This window comes from Amphiura filiformis, chromosome 11 (assembly GCF_039555335.1).
Source record: "Amphiura filiformis chromosome 11, Afil_fr2py, whole genome shotgun sequence".
In the NCBI taxonomy this organism is placed as follows: Eukaryota; Metazoa; Echinodermata; class Ophiuroidea; order Amphilepidida; family Amphiuridae; genus Amphiura; species Amphiura filiformis.
In genome coordinates, this window is record NC_092638.1 from 28,802,256 (window position 1) to 28,826,130 (window position 23,875).

General features: G+C 37.8%; 1 protein-coding gene across 2 annotated transcripts; it reads right to left on the reverse strand.

The window, feature by feature from the left end:
- Positions 1-1,276: 1,276 nt before the first annotated feature.
- On the reverse strand, positions 1,277-23,742 carry LOC140163976 (uncharacterized). Of its 2 annotated transcripts, none has more exons than XM_072187266.1 (7): positions 23,655-23,742; positions 10,618-11,212; positions 9,233-9,343; positions 5,701-5,798; positions 4,225-4,330; positions 2,692-2,811; positions 1,277-1,949 (listed from the first exon to the last, which is right to left on the reverse strand). In XM_072187266.1, the coding sequence occupies exons 2-7, from the start codon at positions 11,187-11,189 to the stop codon at positions 1,667-1,669; spliced, it is 1,290 nt and encodes a 429-aa protein (XP_072043367.1). In that variant the 5' UTR covers positions 11,190-11,212; positions 23,655-23,742; the 3' UTR covers positions 1,277-1,666. The 2 variants fall into 2 exon arrangements, with proteins under 2 accessions (XP_072043367.1, XP_072043366.1); XM_072187265.1 differs by having other exon boundaries at positions 9,233-9,373.
- Between the last annotated feature and the right edge of the window lie 133 nt (positions 23,743-23,875).

The window sequence follows — 23,875 nt, forward strand, 5'->3', positions numbered from 1 at the left end:
ACAAAAAGTGCATTTTTGCGCTTTTCTGGCAACACGCCAGAAGGATTTTGCAAAGCATTCGCGGTATTTAAAGCATACATATGAAAGGTGTACGCTCACAGAACACACTTTGCGGGTAGAACCTTGTTTTGAGATGACCGTGCAAAGACTCAGAGTCAATGAAAAGAGTACACTACAGTTAATTTTTTATTACTTCCATGGTTTGAGCTGTGCGCCGAGCGTACACGAGCGTAAACACAGAAGAGATAAACAATAACGCTGATTGGCTGAGTAACGCTCTTGACAACAAGACAGTTGACCCATTCGTTGTCGGTGACCTTAGTAGGCGACCTTGTCACTTCTACGTAATCGCCAATCACCAGCCAGTAGCTGGACCACAGAAGTAATAAAAAAATTACTGTAGTTAAGTGTCAGAAGTGCTACGTGTTGACAACATCTCAAGTATTCTTAATACTGGGTATTCCATCTTTCAAGCATGACCATAGGGAGAAGGGATGATCTCTTCTCCACAGCTGTAAAACAAGGGGTTACAAAGGAAACTAATAAATCATATCAGTATATCCCAGAATCCTTTGTATATGATACCAAAATGACATCATCAAGCTAGTGCACCTTATTGATGGATTGTGCTAACTGCTAATGCACATGTTCAAAAGCAGGTCATTTCGCATGCATTGCAATGATGATGTTTGGAAAATATGCAGTAGCGTTGAACATGCACACTGGCGTTGATGATGTAATTTCGGTTGTCAATCGCAAAGAATTTTGGGATATACCAAAATAGTTTATTCAATATGCAGAAATATATAAACGCACACCCACACACATTACATCAGCATAGGGCTGCATGACAGCTTTACCTCACAATGTACTACCACCCGCCGTATATGTCAATCACACCATTAGGCTATCCCATTTAAAATCCACACACCCCACGTGGAAGATTTTCACTCAGTCCAGCTGGAAATTTAGACTATATTTTTTTGTGAAATTCCAGCTGAAAATTGTGGAAATTGACGAATCCAGATGAATTTGGCGCAATTTGGACTAAAATCAAACAATTTTGTTTGGAATTTCAAAATCTTCTAACTTCTTATGGTTGGATATGGAAAAATTTAACTGTTGAATTTGGTTGGAATTCCAAAATCTGCCACAGTGGGAGTGTGGTTTTCAAATGGAACAGCCCATGGGCTATTCCAGTTGGAATCCACAGTCCCCCTGTGGAAGATTTTGGAAATATCTTTCACATGCAGGGTATGTTTTTCAAATGTAATTAGTCAGGGTAATCATTTTGAAACCCATACTCCCTCTATCTTATGATTTTACCTATATCTACCACAACTGGAGTGAGTATTTCAAATGGAAGTGACCCAATTGTCTATTCTATTCGAAACTTATATTCCCTCTGTGGAAGACTTTAGCTAAATCTTCCACAGGGGCAGTGTGGATATCAAATGGAATAGCCTGCACACAATTGCAATGTTGTTCATCTCCATCTTCCACCACATCAGCTTTTATGTATCCAATCCTTGTCTGGTCTTTCTCTTGATCTTTCATAGTGTTTCTTTTCATATCAACACGACCGGCATGGGTCACCTGATAGCGTGTGGCCAAAGTATTCTAGTCTTGCCAGTCACTCTCCCTTATAAATCCATATCATCGTCATCTATGGCATCAAACAATTGCACATTAGCTCCCCAATCTGAACCGGGGGACACACTCCTTTGCACCAGGGTTGGACTTTTATTCCTAGCAGCAGCGCCCCACCCGGTGGACTAAGCCGATTCAAAGGTTCTGTTGCGCATTCCATGGATGCCTCTCCTGCTGCAGGAGAATTACTGGGTGGGTTGCCATCCTTTGTTACTGTCTGTGGGGAGTTGTCCTTGATTGTTTCTTCCAAGATGGCCCCCGGTGGTTGCCATAATACAATCTGCATACAATTGGGATTTCTGTCAAATAAAAAGAGAACAAGTTGACAATTCTTGAACAACTATGAGGTAAGGCTACAAAAAAAAATTCTGTTCTAAGGGTGGTTGGATGGCCTTGCCAAGCAGGGTCGTTCAGTTAGAACTTTTGTTTTCTTTCATAATATTTTTTTCTGGAAGACTCTTAAAGTTGATGATCAAGAAAAGAAATAATTTGCAACATAATAGTTTCAATAGGTAGGAAATGATAAACTTCACTTGATTTAAAGTGATATCCCTCAAGAGTTTGAAATTTGTTTCTAAAATAGGTTATCTACCTACCAAACCACAACAACTGCGTCCAGAGTTATTATATTTGATTGTTTAGAACTTATAGCCCAAGACTGAGACAAGCATACCTGAACCCAGGTTAACCCAAGAAAGCCTCATTTCCATTTGGGTCCTTGCTTTGGATGTACAGAGGCATTACTCTGATCGGAACTGGCTGTGAGGTCTTTCGTCATCCACTTGCCCTACAATTCAAATGCAGTTATGGAGAGAGCGGATCATATTTTTTTTTTACCTCCACCAGGAATTAACCGGGGACCTTGAGCACCCAAGTCAAAGACCTTAAACGCTGGCCATGCTGCTTTCTTATTTCCAGGCTAATATCTGAAACACAATGTCGGCTGTAACTGCTGACAACCACAAATTCCTTGCATTCAGATAGGAGGGCATTACCCTGATGGGAACTGACTGTGAGGACTTTGTCATAGGAATCACTTACATTTGTTTAGCTAATGCTTCTGGCAGTGGACTATCTCGTTTGCGGAGCGCCTTGCGTAATTCTGGTGCGTACTCTATTCTTAACTCATTCTCATCTTCCGAAGGATCAGAATCCGATAATCTGGATCAACAAAAAACAAAAAGAAATTGGTGTGACAATATTAATACATGCAAGTATTTAAAAAATTTGCCAATTCCATTTGGACTTTTAGAACTACAAAATGTTCTACTATTTGTGAATTTGAAAATTACTACCCATGTGGAAGATTTGAAAATATCTTCCACAAGGGGAGTATGTTTTTCACATGTAATTGATCAGAGTTAATCATTTTGAAACCCATACTCCCCCTGTATTATGGCTTTACCTATATCTTCCATAACTGGAGTAAGTATTTCAAATGGATGTTACCCAATTGTGTATTCTATTCAAAATTGATACTCCCTCTGTGGCAGACTTTAGCTAAATCTTTCACAGGGGTAGTGTGGATTCTAAATGGAATAGCCCATTGAGGGTTTCAACAGGTTCGTCATCAGGCTAGTATAAAACTGTCAAACTCTGGTCAGGATTAGCTTTGACTATTTTTCAGGACAAAACTACAGACACATGCATAGGTCCAATTTCTCGATGCTTGGCTAGTGGTCAGGCTTCCTAAACCAGCAGTCTCGCCCTACCAATGTGGATCTATTTTATTGATTTATCTTTCTAGATGATGTACGATGTAAATATATATGACTAATTGGGCTAATCTAGGTGAACCGATCACCAGCGTGTACACAGACCACAGATTAAAAAATTAGCGATAAGCTTCCACATTTTCTGATATTTTTGGATTGTCGTGATTTAAATCTAGGTCTCGGAGTACAATATTATCTATTGTCTGAGTCTCCAATGAAATTTCTTCAAAAAGGAACTCTTTTTCTTTAAACTCTAGTAGGGTCACATGTCTGTAGTAAAATGTTTATATACATCAATGATAATAAAAAATGTTATTTTACATTTTAGCATGCTTCTTCCTTTTATGAATGGACATGAGATTGTAATAGTGTGATATTACCTCAAAAGTAAGATAGCAATTTTACAGTGTATCTTATTACAATTGGATAGGGCTTGTGTTGACAAGGCTGTTGTCAACAATATTATCGACAAAGCAATTTTCCCGATTGTCAACAAGCATGGATCAATTGTCGACAAAATTAATTCATTCGTAAGTGGTGCAGATTATCTTTCCATTATAAATTCCAATATTCTGATGATGCATAATTGCGTTTATCATGTTTATGGGGTATATGGTAATATTTTGATGCAAAAAAAATGCATAACATGGTCGCTGAACTTAATTGATGTATCATTTTGTCGACAACTTGTCGACATTGAATCTTAAGATTTGTTGATTGTCGACAATGTAAATTCGATAACAGACCTACAATTGGATGACAATATTGAAAAAAAACTTTTGAGATATGACAGTATGTGAAACGGACGACAAATTTTAATATCTCAAGAGGTGGCACTTCATCATTGCGACCAACATACCTGCTTTCTAGTTCTGCAAATGAGGGCAGTTTTCTTGAACCTTGCCATTCAAACCTAGGTGAATTGTGTGCTGGTGCCGCTTGCCAAAATGATGAAAATGTGCTACCTGAAAAACAAATAATACATCTGTGATTTAATACTATACTAATACTAATACAAACTTGCTACAGAGCAATTAACATGCAAATGACCACCAAGAGAGAGTGCAAGGAATATGTACCAAAGAGGATAGACCCAAAGAGTACCAACTCAAAATTGCCCTGTATGTAATACTATGGTAAATCCGCCCTTTTGACTTGCCACTCACTGACAGCAAATTTATTTATTTTATTTACTTATAACATTCGACCGCAGCCAGGCAGAACCCACAGTGCATAGAGGCTACTACATTAAAGGGATGCCAACCGAATATGACAGGACAGGGATGGGAAGAGGTCTGAGTTTAGATGCAGGAGGAAAACCGGAGCACCCGAGAAAAACCTGCGATCGGCAACCAATCTCACATGTGGCAATGCGGGGAATTGACCCCGGACCGCAGCGGTGAGAAGCGAGTGAGAACATCACAACATTAGCCCGTCCTCCGAAATGGCAAATAGTATAGACCACTTGACATGTGATGTCATTTGTCCAGCAGTATGCACACAAATTATGGCAATTTCCATTGTTCTTGGCCCTGCAGTGCACATACGCCATGTATTTTGCTCAGGGCACATGCATTTTAAATCGCCCACAATATTTCATATAGTACAAGAAAGCCATTGAACAGTGTACCAGTTCGTTCAAGCATATCGATAGACCAGTCCCTCGCCTTTGTTGATAAACAATGATGCCAAGTGGTCTATACCTCATGCATTGATCGGCAAGAGCCTCAAATCAAATTTGCTTCTACAAGCTTGAGCATTACAAAGGTTTACACATGCAGTGCTTACCACTTAATTTTGGCACAATGTCCTACAACATCTGCTTTTAAGGTTACCCTTATATTATTTTAAAATTTAAATAACCTAACATGGGTCATTGAACTTGACTTCAAGAGTGTTACAATTATTCAATATGCTAATATAAATTCTGTGAATAAGTTACCCTTGCAAATCCCCCCCCCCCAAAAAAAATACACCTCTACTAGAATTGGGCTATTCCATTTAAAATCCACACTACTCCTGTGGAAGATTTTGGAAATATCTTCCACAGAGAGAGTGTGAATTTTAAATGGAAAGAACACGTTGGCCAGCTCCATTTGAATTTCATACACCCTCTGAGAAAGATTCAACCTGAATCTTCCACTGAGGGAGGGCGAGTTCCAAATGGAGCCACTTAATGTTATCATTCCATTTGAAATTTGGACTCCTCCTGTGGAATATATTTCCAAAATCTTCCACAGGGGTAGTGTGGATTTTAAATGGTATAGCCCATTAACAAAACACTTCATTTAATCTTTCATAGCAAGATACATTCTATACTCTGCGATTCACTGACCCTGTGTTGAGTTTCCACTGCTAATATTAAGGTTGTTCATCCTCGCTGCCATGCGTTCTTCATTGATAAATTGCTTGCAAGCTGGACCAGACGACGAGCTGAAAAAAAAAACACAAGAGAGTTGAAGTTTTACCTGGTTTATATGCAATTTACAGATCACATTTTTTCTTGCACCATATTGAAGTAATTCTTTTAAGAAATCCATGAGCTACCAAAGCCAGAATTTTTTCGTGCGGGTTGCGGATTTTCCAAATGCTGTATACCTTTTCAAGAGAAATCTTCATTCTGGCCAAAAGTATATGCTATTTTATACAAAGCAGACCTTTTGCAGATTTATAGGGAGTGTGTTGCACCCCCACCCCCGGGCAATGGGATACCTGCACTGAAGTAAGAGTCTCGAGTTATTTTTCCAATATTAACAGATGCCATCACCTACCACATTCCAAGTCTTGCACTCATTGTCACTACAGTCCACTTTGCTTTCATGCCTGTTTGTTCGACCATGAAAAGCCCAAAAATTCAACTCCCGCAAAAATTTCCCGTTATTGCAGAGACCAATCAATCAATCTAATTTACCAACCAACCAATTCTTAAATTGAAAGGGGAAGTGTAGTCAGATAATTTATGTTTTTTTATTAATGCATTTTTCCTGTATTATTTCTTGGAGAGCCCTTACGATTGGAATTTTCTATTTGGGTAGCCAGCTGCTTTTTTCTTTGTAATATGCAATTGTTGAATGTTTTTATCCGAGTTGCAATTAGCAAGTAACTAAGTGCAATACAACTTTCAATGTGCAATGCATTTGCCAAATCCTTTTTGTAACATTCTTCAGGGATGAAAACAAGCACTGACATAATTTCCTGAAACTGCTTTAAAGGTGAACCTCATTGAAAATAAAGTTATATATCAATGGAAAGCTTATGATGCCAGGAAGCAGAAAAGAATATTTTTTATTTGCCTAACGCACCAGGATAGACATAATCTCCATGCAAAGATTGGATATTGGCACCCCCTAAATTACAAAACGAAATCGCTCAAATTGGGCGCTTTCGATGATGACGCCAACACGGGACACACAGTTACTTCCGGTTTGATTGTAAACACAATGTCCATGCATTACTGTGGCATGCATCGGGCCAATGCACGAACTCAGTCATTGCCAACTTACTTTACATGAAAAATATCTTCAATAAAATAAGAATAACATGAAGGAAACATCATGATCAAATCAAGAATGAAGTTCCTGAATAAAGTGTGTGGATTAAAAATGGGAAAAGTGCTGGTCGGGTGATTTGGGATAGGCCAAGCCATCCACGATATGCAGGGAATATTACAGTAAAGCACGCAGCCCGAAGATTCGCTGAAGAACCGGAATGAAAACAGATTGCAAATAATAACTGCTAGTGCTCCCAGTTCAGATCGTCACACCAAGTTGAGATGAACTTATCACAATGAGAAAATGAAGGAATAGAATAAAGTACATGTACGGGATTTTTTAATTATTTCTTAACTTTACAACCGGTCATGTATGATAGGCGAACTCGTAGATACATACGGGGCGGGGTGAATTCACTCAGTCGCCGAGTGTTCCGTATCCGCGACTGTACGTACTGTACTTGCAGACAAAATGACCGATCATTGATATTCACATTCTGATATTTCCAACTTATTGCTACTTCATCAGCAAAATTTATTCCTGTAGATGTTCCAAATATAAGGGAACGATTGATCAAATCTGCTGAAACACGGCGCAACTTGAACTTGTGCTACCGAGAGACGCGAAGCGAAGTCGCTGTGTTTGCCCACCTTGATCTCATGCGGCTGCCTGTAATTTCTTCAGCATAAAAGCAGCAATTTACGATCGTGTTCGGTAATCCATAAAACATGAATGTTTCACTTTTTCAGTACACTGATGGTAGTATCATTATAATCGTGACACAAGTGACAATATTTTAATTTTATTCAGATTTCAGAATTCCATCAAATAACGGTCTACTAAGCCTAAATTGTATTTATTTTATAATAAAGTATCTGTTTCTTTCAATCGTGATTGTGTGGAAAGAATGTACCTGGGAGAATGTATTACCGCAATGCGCTATAATATGAAAACCTTTATGGGCTGGATTTGATGAAATCTGCGGTTTTTTTAATTAATTTTTTTTTTGATTACTACAAGACGAGATTTTTAAAAATCAGATATTTTTAAATGAATCAAGAATAGGGAATGTCACAAACAAGTTATTTAATTTGTTATTCGATCATGTTTATTCAGTCCATGACATGAACGGTATACGGTAGCAGCAATCATTTGCGCATGGAATTGATCCCAGCGCGAAATTCAAACTCAATTACCCAGTTATACCCAGCCAGTTATGACTGATTTTGTCAAAATTTACGGAACATTTTCGTGTTGACAATAATTCTATTATTTCTAATATATATAGAAGGAATCAGCAACTTGAAGATTCTACTCATTTCAAGCTTTATTGTAAAAATCAGACTTGCCGGGCAGCTTGCAAAGTACAGGCAGCAAGTCTTGTTTACATGTTTCCGAGTAGGATCATCATGATGTGCGAACCCTGAGCTTACGTCACGAGCATCCTCAAGGTCAAAGACGATTGATTTGGGTGCTTTTGGGCGCCTTAAAAAGACCAAAAATTCATTCATTTTTTAATTTTTCAGCTTTATTGGCCATCAAAAAAATCGGAAAAAAATATTTTTAATATCCTGATATCATAAGCTTTCCATTGATATATAACTTTATTTTCAATGAGGTTCACCTTTAACATTTCCTGAAAATGTGTATTTCCCTATACTTTGTACAGGGAAGATCCAAGCAAAATTTCCTGAAATCAGGAAATTACCTGAAGATTTACATCCCTAATTCTTTAGCACCTGAATGTCCTGATATTCCCTGTTTAAAATATCTCTGTAATTTGTAATGCTTGAATTATAGAACTTTCTGTTGAAGTTTTGCCCTTTCAATACGCACCTTTAGGGTTTCTCTACCATATAGCGGAACAATAGATAAAGTTCAGAGGCTAATCGTTAATCCAGCTGCTTTGTTATGCAATACACATATATGGTATTGTGGGAAGGAATTTAGATATAAATAAGCATCTGGTAGAGAAACCCTAAAGGGGCATATTAAATAACAAAATTGCATACTTGGGGAAGGCGGAGGGGGAGTTGAGATATGGCCCAAAGGTGACAGGTGTCATGTGGGGAAGGGCCAACATTTTACGGAAACCTGTATGCTGAAACATTTTCTTTTATGTCCACGTTTTGACCAGGGTTGTAACTACAGTGGGCGGTGGTGGCAGAGCCCACCACTCAGTTTTGGAGCCCACCACTCAAGTGCAATTTTAGCACTGGATCCCGCCACACAGAGTCTAAAATTGCACAATTTTATTGAATTAGTCATGAATTTGGTCAATTTTGACAACAAATTGCCAAATATGCAAGATTTTCATCGAATGGCACCCAGCACTGAAAATATCCTAGCTACAACCCTGGTTTTGACAAAACTTACTAGTAATCGTCATCGTCATCATCATCCTCGTTGTCCAAGTCCGCTATGTGCCTCTTGCCCAATTGTATTCTATGTAACTGTGGCCCTCGTCTCTCATGGAAATGATGTTGCCTGCATGGGGTATTGATGAAATCACATATCCTGAGAATCACAGGATGTGTCCGGTTAAATCATTATCTATTCTACATGTTTGTTTTCTGTTTGTTTGTTCTCATGGTGCAACAGGTGCATGTGGATAGGTGCAAGAATGAATATTATACTGTAAAAGTGGTTATTTTCGTGTGTGTAAATTTTCACGCTTTGACGATTTTGGGGTTTCTTTACTTTCTTACATGTAGACCTACACATAAAAAGAACATATTAGCATGTTTTTATTTTCGCAGCAGCTGCATTGAGCGCGAAAATTAATGTACAGCGAAAATTTCCACTTTTACAGTATGTGCTTCATACACTCTTAAATAGCAAGAACAATCAAGAGCAAACATTAGGAAAATGCCAGGAGTGTATTAATTGTATAAAATGCATGGACGCATTATGCAGTGAAAAAAGTTCATTTTGGCATTTGCGACGACAGGCAGGCAATTCTGCCACAGCCTGCTAGGGCACCAAGGGAATCACATGCTAAAGAATACATCCAAAAATACACATTTTTTTGGGGGGCACTATGGTAAAGGCATGGGGCACCCAAGGCAATTGCCTTTGGTGCCTCTGGTTATTTCATGCATTCTTTTTTTTTCTTGCGGGTTGATGGATTTATATTTGCTCACATTTCAAACATTTTTAGTGACAATTTTGAAATAAAAATTAAATCACAGGTGTTTGAAATAGGTTAAAAAATGTGATGTTGATACTTCTATTGCACTCCCCCCGTGGGGCTTGTGCATTATATTAGATGCCCGGGGTGGGGGGGGGGTACTCAGTACAAATGACCATACGAGGATGTGCCGCAAATATGGGTAGCATTTTCAGCCTCTTGGTATATCAATGACCCCATTTTCAAAGCCTATTTTGGTATATATGAATGGGTCCTTTTTTCAAAATTTTCTCAATTTTTTCGGAAAATAGCCCAATTTTTCCTTAATCTAGCCAAAATTTTTCGAAATTTTCCCAAAATTTTGGGAAAATTTGTAAAAACTAAGACAATTTGGGTTAAATTCGGCCGAAAATTTGTACTTTTGGTATATCAATGGGTCCAAATTTCTTGAAAATTGGTATATTTATGGGTCCACTTTCAAATTCTCAGCGGCACGTCCCTACCAAAGCCAAACTTGAGTACCCCGGATTAGATGCATCAGCATCTCAGCACGCATGCATTTTATTTGTACAATTTCACTCCCAACAAGTAATATACATTTACTAACTTATAAACCATTAGAATTAGTTACCTCGCTGCTTTTCTTGAAGCCAAACTGCTGAGATGTGATTTGCCTAAGAACGGTGGACTTCCTTTACTTCTACTGTCACTAGTCGGTGAATGTAAAGTTAACTGAGGCGGTCTTACAATCGGTATCCCGTGTTCAAAACTACTACCGCCAAAACCGGCGCCGCCACCAAAATTGATTGGTTGCGACGTCGGCGGATCAAAATCCAAGTCCATATTTACACCGTTTAAACAAGTTCTACTCTGCTGTTGCTGCATTGAGTTCCATGCACTTTGTGTTGTCATTACTGTATGTTGTTGTTTATGTACAGTTGGATTAACTTTAATTGGGTTTGACAAGGTCTTGTGCGTTGAGCTATCAAGGTCCATATGTTGTGGCAGGTTTGGTTTATTTGAGGTACGAGTTTCCTCGATCGGGGTATCGGGAACGACTGGCTGAGGCAGGCTGTGTCTGCGTCGCCTTGTGGGTACCTGGCCAGCTTGTGGCCATGTGGTATCCGCCACTGGTGGGGATATGATCCGTGCTACTTGCGGAGACGTTCTTGCTAGACCGTCCATTGGTGGGGTACACTCCATTGTAACCGATGAGGTAGGTTGATCTATTGAGAGAGAATGAAAATAATAAGCCTTTTTGAAATATGGCGGGCACAAGGAGAGGGCGTACTTTGAAGTGAGTAATCTTTTGTTAGCTGAGAAGCATACAAAAGCAGTGTTGGAATTGAACATTTTTTTATGAGTAGCAAAATTTGCTTTCATTACTTTTCTCTTGGTACATTCACATACTTCAGTGTGCAAGTCTATGGCATAAAAATGCTCCTCAACTGCAAAATTGTGTAGCAAATTGATACAATTGTGTTGCATTTTGCTACGTATTACCAGCTATTTCCAACGCTGTACAAAAGATTACTCACTTCAAAGTAGGCCTACGTCCTCTCCTTTTGTGCCTGATCGGTAAGCATCATTGAAACTACGCAATATTTAGTATTTCTTCTTTTAATTTCTTGGATAAAATTGTAGTTACAGTTTTGACCGGGGGGCACATTACGTGATGGACACCATGCTCAGGGTATGGACTCTCGAAACGCACCCTAAACGAGTATTACTCAGCGCGTGCAAAACATACCCTAAACAAGTATTTTGCCATTTTTTTAACACTAAGAAAGTAAAAATGCATGTTCAGGTTCTTGTTTAATATAAGTAGTTTGATGTTTCTTAATGCTTTACCCTATGATGTGTAATCATGTGTTCTGATAGAAGCCAAACATAGCCTATTTCACTCTTTTTTATTTTGCATAAACTTTGGTACCCTAAGCAAGTATTTTGCTTGGAAAAGTATACCCTTTTTCCTGATGTTTGGCGTTTTTTACACCCTAAACAGGTACAGCGCTGTACTTGCCCAATGCTGAAAAAACAACCCTTTTTACTTGTTTTTTTACCGAGCATGGTGTCCACCTTGAAATACAAGTGCCCCCCCCCCCATGATAGATGTAGTGGATTTAAAAACCAGTCCACTAGTAGATGTTGGAATAAACAGTTTGACATTTCCGCCGTCCGGGAGGATAATGTGAATCCATTAAGATGTGGCGATCAATTTCCCGATTTAAATATGTCCTTGTCACTTGCGCAAATATATGTTAACATTGGATTTCATTTCTTGTTTATTGTTCACTGTGTGGAAAGCCTCTTCTGCTTCATCTTGTATTGGTTGTATTTCACACACATATAGGGTGACGGAGCCTATTGACTGTATAATAAATATTCCTTCCCCACAGTGCCGTATGGTCTTAGCCTTATACGTTGGACAGATAGTATAGAAATACAACATGTTTTGAGGGGAAGTAGTCAAAACTACTGCTCCCTCGGTGTTGGATGATTTGACTACTTCCCGGCGCGTCAGCAGAGGGAAGTAGTCAAATCATCCAACACCGAGGGACCAGTAGTTTTGAAGACTTCCCCAAAATGGATCATGTTGTATAATTGTTTTACTTTACCCAGAGCCATTCCATGTCAACTCCAGGGATGTGCACCGCAGCACCTCTTCAATTTTTTTTTCATTTTCTGTGTGGTGGTAGATATTGATGAGAAAGTAAAATCCTGAAAATTTGAGCTTCATACTCCATTTCGTTTTCCCGTGGCATCAATTTGAAATTTAGGGGGGTCAGCGTAAAAAATGTGTCATAACGCGAAGACGATGTTTGGAGGTCCATAAATGTATAAAGGAACCCCAACAAATTTAAAAAGTATGTATCCTGGGATACTTTTTGTGTAGAATTCAAATCTGGCATCAGAAAACTTGTGACTCCTTTACTTTAAAAGATATAGGGCCCTCAAAATGCAACTTCGTCCATCCAGGACCAACTACGGGGGTCAGAACTCCAAAAGTAAAAATAATTTTATTGTCAATTTTTTTGCCAGTCAGTGCCCTTTGGTAGGACATTACTCTTATAATATATTGAGCCTATTAGAATACTTTTAGCTGAGATATTACCCATGCAAAACTCTAATTGTACATTTTTGTACATTTTGACCCCCTGAAAACCAATGTCAGACATGTTGCACCACCATCAACTTCAGGTATGTTGAAAATATGTTCTTGGACAACATTTCTGAGAGATATTGGCTTTGGGACTCGATGACTTTGCTTTAAAAACATCAGTTAGGTTTGCCTACTCACATATGTCATTCCAACCACATCAACAAAATGGGTTGGTTGGTCAGTGGTCATCCACTCAAATTTTGCTGAAAATCATTTCTAGCATACCTCTATGAGCATAATGAACACATGGAAAAAAATGAATGCTCAACTCCAAGCGGTTTTGGAGATATGGCTTGTCAAAATTTGGCCCAGGCCCCTTTTTGCTCTCTCAAGTTACGTCGTTGAATTAGTAGCGTTTTGGAACACTCATATTTTGACTTTGCGAAAAAGATATGGGGGTATTCGGTCCTTGCCGACGGTCCTCGGAGACAAACGAAAACAATTCTATGTCTCATCTGAAGCGCCTAGTACTCGCGTGCAGGTCGCATCAAGTGCATCTCTCAAATGTGCCCATCATATATGTGCCCGTCCACCACAAACTGGTCGTAAAGTCGGCATTTTCCATTTTGACAATCAAAAACAGTATATGGATTTCTATGTAAAATATATTAGGAACGTGATCTTTGATGAACCATAACTTCACTTCCAGATGTCCGATGAAGCTGGTTGAGGTGTCATTTTGAAGCTGAAATCACATTCTTTCCAAATCTGCAATAAACAGAAAATGGTCTAGGGCCGACTTTACTACCACTTCATGGTGGATGGTCACATATCCATGTCGCGCTTGCATGACAACGAATGCCTCAAGAGCATTCCGAGGGAAACCGAAGGCGAATACCCCCCAATTTGTGCTCCATGCCTGTATCAAGATGGCGGTCAAGTCGGAGTCCTAGTTCTTTGGTTTTAATTCTGTGACTATACCTCATAAATATTTTCTTTATCACAGTAAAATCGTAAATAAAAGTCAAAACACACCTGTAGGCCTACCAGTCAGCGTGCCGGCCAGCATGGTAAAATTAAGCTTAATATTTTGCTTACCGTACCTGATTTTATTTGGAGGATGTCTGTTCAATCAATTTACAATTTTAGGACTATATTATTCCAATTCTATTTTTAACACTCTATGTCTTTAATAACATTTTATTTCAGAAAACATCAAATTTGTGTGTTATTTATGGCATCGGTAATCTCGGCAAAATAATTACAGCATTTTCACGATAAACGCATATGACATATCACATATGCAGAATCGCCGTTGTGTAGCACAATGCTACGTCAAAAGGAACGGTAGTAGGGTGCATGATTAATAAATTAATTGCACAGCCACAGGCGCGGGAAGTAGTCAAAATACCGTACTCGGACGCTGGCGTTATTTACCAACAAGATGTGCGGATTACGTAATAAATATTTATTAGGTATAGTAATATCACTTTGTGAATGAGGACAACGGTATAAGTTCCTTGTACTGGAATTGTACTACATTTGTAGTCCCAGTTCTCAATCTCGGCTACATTCGCCGAGATACTCTAGCTAAAATACAGGTTTACATTTACTATCTTACATTATCTTGCTGTATTTCAGCTAGAGCGCCAGACGACAAGCTTCCGGGGTTTTTTGGAGAACAATACTGTTACGTAAGATGAAGAAGAAACCCGCCTCGGAGTATACCCTGTGTGGGCAAGTCATACTTCAGTATGACTTGCCCTGAACGTCCATATATGTTCGGAAGAGACTGATACATTGCATGAGAGCCTGCCAATTTAACTTTTAAGCTTCCTATAATATCAATTGCACATAAAATACGAAGTCACAAACTTACAAACTTCAATATGCACTTCAAATACAGCAGACCAGCTGTTAATTATTACCGATCCTGTAGAACCCGGGGTACTCAAATTTTTTTTGGGTAGGGGTGTGCCTCCGAAGATTTTGAAGTAGGACCCATGTCTATACCACTTCAAACCTGATTTTTACTACCGATGCATATACCAACACAGAATAGACACCCATGACTATACCAGTTGAAAAGACAAAAATACCACCCATTGATATACCAACCCCATATACTGACCCATCCATATACCACTATACGTTTAGATTCTGTTTAGAATACCGTAAAAAAAATTCAGATCATATTTTTTATTATTTTCTTGTTTACTGTATTTTGTATTTTTTTTATTAGAACTATCAAGGGTCTATCATTTATTAATTATTATTATTTTGTTTGTTAGGGGTGCCCGGTCCCGGGTGGTGAATTATAGGGGGAAAAGATTTTTGGCAGGCCAAAAGGGGGGGGGATTTTTGGCAGAACATTTTGAGAATTCACCACCCCGGGGTACATATAATCGTTGCACCACCCCTTATTTTGTAATGAATACAAATCCAAAATATATTTATTGTTGGTTTGTTTTCTCAGTTTCCAAATTTATGTTCGTTTGTCTTGTAGGGGCCAATAGTTTGTAACAAGTATTGTGTAGGGAAAGATGATTCTTGCACTTATATTTAAATTTTATTTAACAACATACATGTACCAAAAACCACGAAAACAGTGGCGCAACCAGTGCCCCCGCTCATCATGGCCTTTGGTTCATGCAAGGCAGTCGATTGACGGAAGATATCTGTGAAAAAAATTGGGCCGAGCAATCATAATATTTGTACCCTGCATGGTGAACGGAAGAACGCAAAAAAATTAAAAATGAATAGAAATTTTGAACATGAATTTTTTATTTATATTTTTTTGTACGGTAGCTTTTTTCTTTCTACTCATGGTTTATTGAAATTTTAAACGAATTTAATATTCATGCATTTCTGTTCAATGCAATTGCAATTATCATTGAATTATCGAACCAAAACAACATCAATTTGACCCATGCATATCGATCGTATGATCTTGGCAGTGCTGTCGCGTGTCATGTCCGCTGAATTCGCACCAAAAATAAAACTGAACTTTTCACTAAAAACTTACCCGATTGTTGAAAAAACCTATTTATATGATTCGATGCATTTAAAAATCGGCAGTTAATTTACTTTAGTTTTGCGATCCCGAGTTCTGAGAGGCAAAACTAACTTAAAAACAGCGATGAAAAAATTGCTGTTGCAACTTCGATAACGATATTATTTCAGTGATTTATCAAAATTGGCTGGGGTAAACAGAAGTAGTGCTGGGCTCAGATATGGTCATTTTCACGGTAAAGGGTGTAACTTTTGATTTTTAGGGTCAAAATTTCAAACCACTTAAATATGTTTCTGTTTACTGAAATCATGCATAGAAGCAACTTAAATTCAAGTAAAATAATGTTTCAAGGCTTAAACCTTTTGATTTCTAATAAAAATTTGACATTTGCATAACATTTTGGTTAAAATCTAAGAAAAATGTATTTTACATAACCTCAGAAAATTTTGACATGAAAGCTGGAATACATGTGAAATTCCATTCCAAAGTAAGTCAACAGATATAAGTTAAATTTTATACCATGTTTTGCTATGTTTGTAATTGCAGTTTTGAAATTTTTAACATCAAGTGTCATTTACAATGGAAATTTCCAAACCTTAAACATATTTTTTAAGTTTTAATTGGGTTCCTAAAATAATTTGAATGTCTAACTTCATGTACAAATACTACTTGATGAAAGGAACCTCCCAGCCAAGTTTCACAGAAATTGGAGTTATTTTTTAGAATTGGCAATTCAAGCGATTTGTGTTTCGGAGGCTTCAGTTAACAACACAGGTGATCATAAAAGTAAAATATTTAGCTAACTACTACAAGTTGACATAAAAAATAGGTAAAAAATATCACAATTACCAATTTTCATGCTTTGCTTCTAAGTATTGAATTTCAGTTGTGACAAAATTAAATTATCACAGCAAGTCATTTTTTTTGTTTCGAGGCTTCATGTTAACAATTGTTAAACATTGCAGAAGTAGTTTTTTTGAAAACAACAGTGTTGGGATCATCTAAGCTGTTATTTTCTTGTGTGTATTGAATCAATGATTCTATGCGGCAGATACTGTAGATTTATCACACATTAATTTTTTCACCCATTTGTTAAGTATGGTGTTTTTTGCATGTGAAGCCTCCGAAACAGGCTTTTTAAGGTATCAGTATATTTTTCAAACATTAACCATAATGTCAATTTTTTTTTTAATTTATGACATTCTGCACATATCAAGTAATAATTACAATGCAGGTGGCTCAAAATATGCTAAGGTGTCATATTATAGCCATATATTTTGACATCTTTTTTTTAAAATAATAATTATAGAAATGGAATATTTGCTAGTTTAGTGGCAAGTTTAGGTAGTAAAGACATAGCATACACAATTTAAGTAAAATCCTTTCACTCTAAATAATAAAAATAATAAAAAATAGCTGTAAAATGCCTATTATTTGTAACATGCCAAGAGACGCCTTTTTTCAACAGCTTTTAATTTTTTTTATGGATCCTTATAGAAATTCATGTGACCTGTTTCCCAAAATGGTGCAGTAAACAAATCAAAAAAAACAGAAAGAGGCATTATGAATTATAAGTTAACAGATCAAGAAAAGGATTTAAAAGTTTGCCTTATGTATGTTACTATTGTCTGTCAAACTTTTGATTGATTTTGAAGTCCCTCAGTTTTTTATAAACAAAGACTTGAAGCATAAACTAAAGGGTAAATCTATTGTAAATAACTTCATTTCTCCATATTATAATCAATTTGTAAGTGGCTGCCATCTTTTTTGAACATATAACAATTTTAAAATTTTTCTTGAAATGTCTGTCAAAATATAACATACGCAAGACGGTGCTGTAATTCCTGCTAAACTAGGGTGATACAGCTAATTATGCTACATGACATAGCATTTAGCTCCACCTAGCTTTGTGGCACTATCACTTTGTGAGGAGAAGCTTTTTGATGACACAATCCATTGTTAAGTGTTGTCTGTCAAACATTTGTACGCAAGTAACACACACAAGATTTGTATGTGTCTGTCAAAAATAACATACACAATTTGTTTAAAAAAATTAAAAATCACTTGATGTTCACATTATGATGATAGTTTAGAGTTTATAAAAGTGTTTTAAAACATGTGATTTATAAACTGCATGTGATCTTTATTCAATTTCCCATCTTGAACTACTGTTTTTGCCAAATTATTATTCTGTATGTTACATTTGACAGACATCTTATGTATGTTATGGCTTGACAGACACACATATTTTATTTATAACAATTTATCCTCCTTATTGTAATATTTGGACACATTTTTTTCCACAATCAGTTGCTGTAGGTCCTACACCTAAATAACCACAAAATACCTTATGTAATACTTTATAAATTTTTATTTGATTGCAGAAAATCATCAAAATTGTGTCTGTCAAATATAACATACGTAAGGGCTAGAAAATTAAATTTGTGAAGTAAATGGTCTATAACTTATCTTTCTTTTAGTGTATTATGAACGATATATGTGCATACTATAATTTAAACCTGGTTGGAGACCAAAAGAAAAGAGCTGGAAAAATAATTGTGTGTTACACTTTTATGACACCTTAGCTTATTTTGAGCCAGATATCAGTATGAAACACACCAATTTAGATATGCATAGATGATAATTAAGTTTACTGTTGTTTCGGAGGCTTCATTTGTTTCGGAGGCTTCAATTGTTAACGGAAAGTTTGTATTGGGTCCCATTTTCAAACGGTGATATATATCTCCACGATTTAAAAACATGTGACTTGAGGATCTACTTTGCTACATTTTGATAAATAGATTGGATGAGCTCTTTTATTTATATTTGCACAAGCTTGCTGAACAGTTTGTTTCGGAGCCTAAAAAAAGTTAACGGAAAAACGGCTATTTGAAGTCAAGATTTTATAAAATTTTAAAAGCTTGCAAATCGCTAATTTTTGTTACCCATTTCAAGTTAAGATAACAACTGTTATAAATCAAGAAGAAGTGAAGAAATAACCAAGAATTATGAACCAAAGCTACACCCACAAAGTTTGTTAACGGAAAATGAAGCCTCAAACGACAAATATCAAGTCCGGTTCTCAAAAATACAGGGCCGTTCACAATTAAATCTAATGTGGCAGTGTTTACTGAACATATGACTGTACTTTCAGGATAAGAAAAATTATCCACGAACTAACTGAAGAAAACACAGGGTTTTACAAAAATGTTACTGTTTTTTATAGTTTTTCCAAATGGCAATATTAAGTACATTTAAGCCTGCTAAAACTGAACGCAGTAACTCCCAAAGCTGATTATGCTACCCAAGGTAGCTGCTAACTAGATGACTTATGTGGCCAAAAATTATGGAATTCTGTGGCTTTATTAGAACGCTACGGATTAAAATGTTAAAAATCCAAAGTTACACCCTTTACCGTGAAAATGACCATATACTACACCGGAAGAGTGTCGCCATCTGTTTGCAATGACAACTCAACGTTTTGCTAATCGGAATATCAATTGATTTGCCCAGCTCTGAATTTATAATTCTGATTTGCCTTATTTGGATAGCGATGTACCTTATTTGGACACGATCAGACAATTATTTTTGTGACATTCATGCAAGTGAGTTTAAAGATTTTCACCCATTGATATACCAAAATCTGATTTAGACCCCGCTTGAATACCAATTTCAACTTACTACCCATGCGTATACCACAAAAACGGAAAAAATAAGGGGTCATTGATATACCAAGCGTCGAAAATGCGACCCATGTTTGCGTGCACGCCCCCGTATGGCCTTTTGTACTGAGTACCCCCCCGGGCTGTAGAATAACTTACATAATCATCCATTTCATGGAATCCCGTTGCTCAGAATTGCCGATTTCATTTTTATCTGTCAAATGCGCTGTGGATGTGCTCCGTTAAATCACAGCTGTGAAACTGACTTTATACCACTCACTCGCTTTCGCAGAAAAGCCAGCCTCGTGGCGCTGGGGCATGACGTCATCGTGGACGTATGCAGAATTTGCGACGGGCGCTATATAACCCGTATTGAGCTTAGTTACAAAAGCCATTCTTTGAAATCGTAAGCCAATCAATGAACGCGACAGCCTTTTATGGTATTAATTAATGTGACTCGCCAGTAAACTAAAATGTACGTCTAACCTGATTGGTTTACAAAACTACTTTGATAATTGCTAAGCCAGTCAGCGTGCTCGATGCAACAACCTCGTAGAGGTTTTCGAGAGGCGAATTCATGTGGTGATCCAGCGATCGAGTATAAATTCAGCTTGACAACTGCTCTCGCGCGAGATCACAGGTGCAATAACAATACATGGACACTGTCATTTACACAATGGAATAATGAATTATTTATGACATGCATCGGCTGGATTTTATGATCGAGTTAAGGTTTTTGGCCTGTCCCTGCATGAATATCCTAAGTTTTCAGCATCAAAGATACTTGCGATGACCAGTTTTTTGCGGACACTTTGATAACAGGTAACTTTTATAGGTCATAGCCTAGGGTAGAAACTATAGTTGTACAATTTGTAATGAAATATACATTTTGTTATAGGCCTAAAATGTTTACAAAAATATATTGGTCCATACGTTGTGCTTGTATTCAGTTGTTCGACGATAGCCTCGGAGGCCGCCTCTACTCATTATTTCATTGTACTTATTGCAATTTGCCTCACACATTACTGAAATCAACACAAAGCTTTTGTGAGGATTTAGTGAGTGGATAAGAAATTGACAGCGGAGGATACGAAGGACACGCCGATTGTTAGTTGTCAATCATGAATTGCCGCAACGTTTTAATATTTTACTGCATGGCATTCCGCAAGCACCAAGACAAATTAAGCCGTATTTTTTTTTTTTTTATCTCATATGAAGTAAGCTGAATGCGATCTGTACTTTTGTAACATTCCGATCGCTTTTGATCACCTATTATAGGTATGTGAGCATTCCTTACCTGAGCATGCGCAATATTCAGCCTCTCTCAGCATAGGGAAATCGCGCACCCGGCGCCATTTTGGAAATTAATTACCGGTAGTAAATTTTACAGCGATGTTTTTGAAAAAATTTTTGGGGGGAATTAGATCGAGTTAAAAACAGTTCCAAAGCTTACAAGGTCAAGTCAAAAGGTTGAACTTGATCAGAACCCGGAAGAGGTCAGATGATTCGCACGTGGTCGCGGCAAATTTTGGCGACTTTCTAGTGGGTTTGAAAGTGACGATTTCGATCTATTTTTATCGGAAATTACTCTCCAAATATCTAAATAACGGAGTTGAGCGGTAAGTTAAATGAGCACGCGGTATATAAAGGTAGTTTTTTGTACATAAAAATGTTTGGTTTGATGAGATTGGATGGATGGCTTGCGCAAAAAGTGAATAACCTGGGGACTTTGTGTAGTACGAATTCGGCGACTTTTGCCAGTGAGTGAACATGTTTAACCCGGCGTATACTAATTGAATGGGCTCATGCTGTGGATGCTGGGATAGATTCTCATTCTGTGCCGACTATGAGTCGGGGGAAGAAGCAAATTTGGACCTTTTCTATTCCTATCCCATCATGCATAGCGCTATCAGATTTTTGCTATGATAGATGCATGAATGACTGTGGGCACATCGGGTATGATGGCCGGGGGGGGGGCACAGGCCGTTTTTTGGCCATTTTCCTATTTGATTTTCTAAATGTTCAAATTGATGGGGGGGGACGTAGTCCTATGACGCTGCGTCAGGGGGGGGTGGGGGGGGGTAACTTGAGCAGGAGTGACCCCATTCTAATGATCTAAGTGAACTGGCCCTCGAGTTTCCGCAATGATCTTTGGAATAGGGAGCATGCGCCAGCCAGTGCTCCAAAGGGTGCCTGCTCAAAGACAAAACTTAAGCTGGGGATGGGGGCAGGGGGGTTCATACTTAAGCAGGAGTGACCCCATTCTGATGATCAAGTGAACTGGCCCTCGAGTTTCTGCAATGATCTTCGGAATAGGGAGCATGCGCCAGCCAGTGCTCCAAAGGGTGCCTGCTCAAAAACATTTTCATGGGGGAGGGGGTGAATGCATCAGCTAGTGCTTATAATAATTAAACATTTTAAAGGGTGCCCCTCAAACAAATTACCCCCCTTGTATCAGTGAAAAGGTGTAAGTCTCGGGTGGGTAGTATCAAAACTGTGAGTTTTTCAATGACAAAAAAATAATAACACTTCAACACAAATTTCATTTTTTTGAATAAGTTTTTCTTTATTTTTGCATATGCTGTTGGCCCTCACTGTGGTTTCCCAGGGACTGCCTTTTGAGGAGAGCGAGAGCAATCGATCTCTTTTGTTCTCCTTAAATCGGAGAGTGATTTTTAGCTTTCCTTAGTTGACCATTCTCTCATTACATTTCATTGTAAATGTTCTAAACAGCTCTTGAAGGCTCTAGAAGGCTCTAGAAGAGCTATGTAATGCTCTCCTGCAAATTCCAAAAGACAGTCCCTGGTTACCATCCTCTGTCAAAGCTGGAATCTGCATCAGAAAACAGAAATAAAACAAAATGTTACTCATACATGTTCATTTGTATACTAGTATTAGGGGGCTATCATTTTCTGCGGGGCTCCCAAATTTCCAAAAAGTCAGCATCAATAAAATTGCGAGTTTTGCGACCCCCCTATTTCGGCAACAAACTTTTATGACCCCTCCCCCACCACCCACTGATACACCTTACAAGTCATGTACCCCCTGAAGAGGCTAAAATTGTATTCAGTCTTTTTGAATAAGATAAACACACTATCTGTGGTCATCTTGCGACTCCCTACATTTTGGTCATCAAAATTTTATGACCCCCACCGCCCACCCCTATTTTTCTTTCCAAAAATTTATGACCCCCAGTGTGATTTAGGACCCCCTTCAAAAGAAAATGATAGGCCCTTAATATGTTCACATCAATTCAAATTCAATCAATCTAGGATTACATTTACCAGTACCGGTAAATAGCAAGTGCTTGTTTCTTAAAATTGTGTACTCACAATGCACAGTATAGGCCTATAAGCATTTTAATGTGTGCATGCACAAAAAGTTTGTACAGGAAATTGGCTGAAAAATTGAGACATTCAAATTAGCATATCTCCGCAACCACATGTCGTATCACATTCATTTATGCCTCATCAGTTTTCTTTCATTTAGCTCTTTAATATGAGATTACTTTGATGATAATCAAAAAAAGTTCAATTTTTTTTGTATTATACCTACCTATTATCGGCGAATTTGCTTGAAAACACGTGAGTTCATGTTGTGTAAACATAATTAGCATAGACACAAATGAAATTACGATGCAATACAATGCAATTTCAATGCGCAGCAGATCTATAGAAATAAGGCTGCCCGGTTTTATGCAGAATTAGACCACGTCTGGGCTACATAACATTTATACGCAAGTATGCAGAATTTTGCTCCCAATTCGACGATAGGCGAATTGGGAAAATCGCAGTGCAATTTGCATCGCTCTTTTGTTCCCATAAAATTATCTACTTTAGCACAAAACTGCATATACATGACCGCCGTTTGTTCAAGAAAAATGGACATACCTCAACAGTTGCACAACTTGGATCTAGACCGTCAAAATTCCGTGCAAATATATGCACATATTGGACTAAAAACAAAATGATCGCAGTGTCATGAGTGTACACTAGACTAAATCCTCCAAGTCCTTCAACATCTACGCACGGTCATCGGGTTGTGCTGAAATCCTCCAAGTCCTTCAACATCTACGCACGGTCATCGGGTTGTGCTGATGGTGAGGACTGAA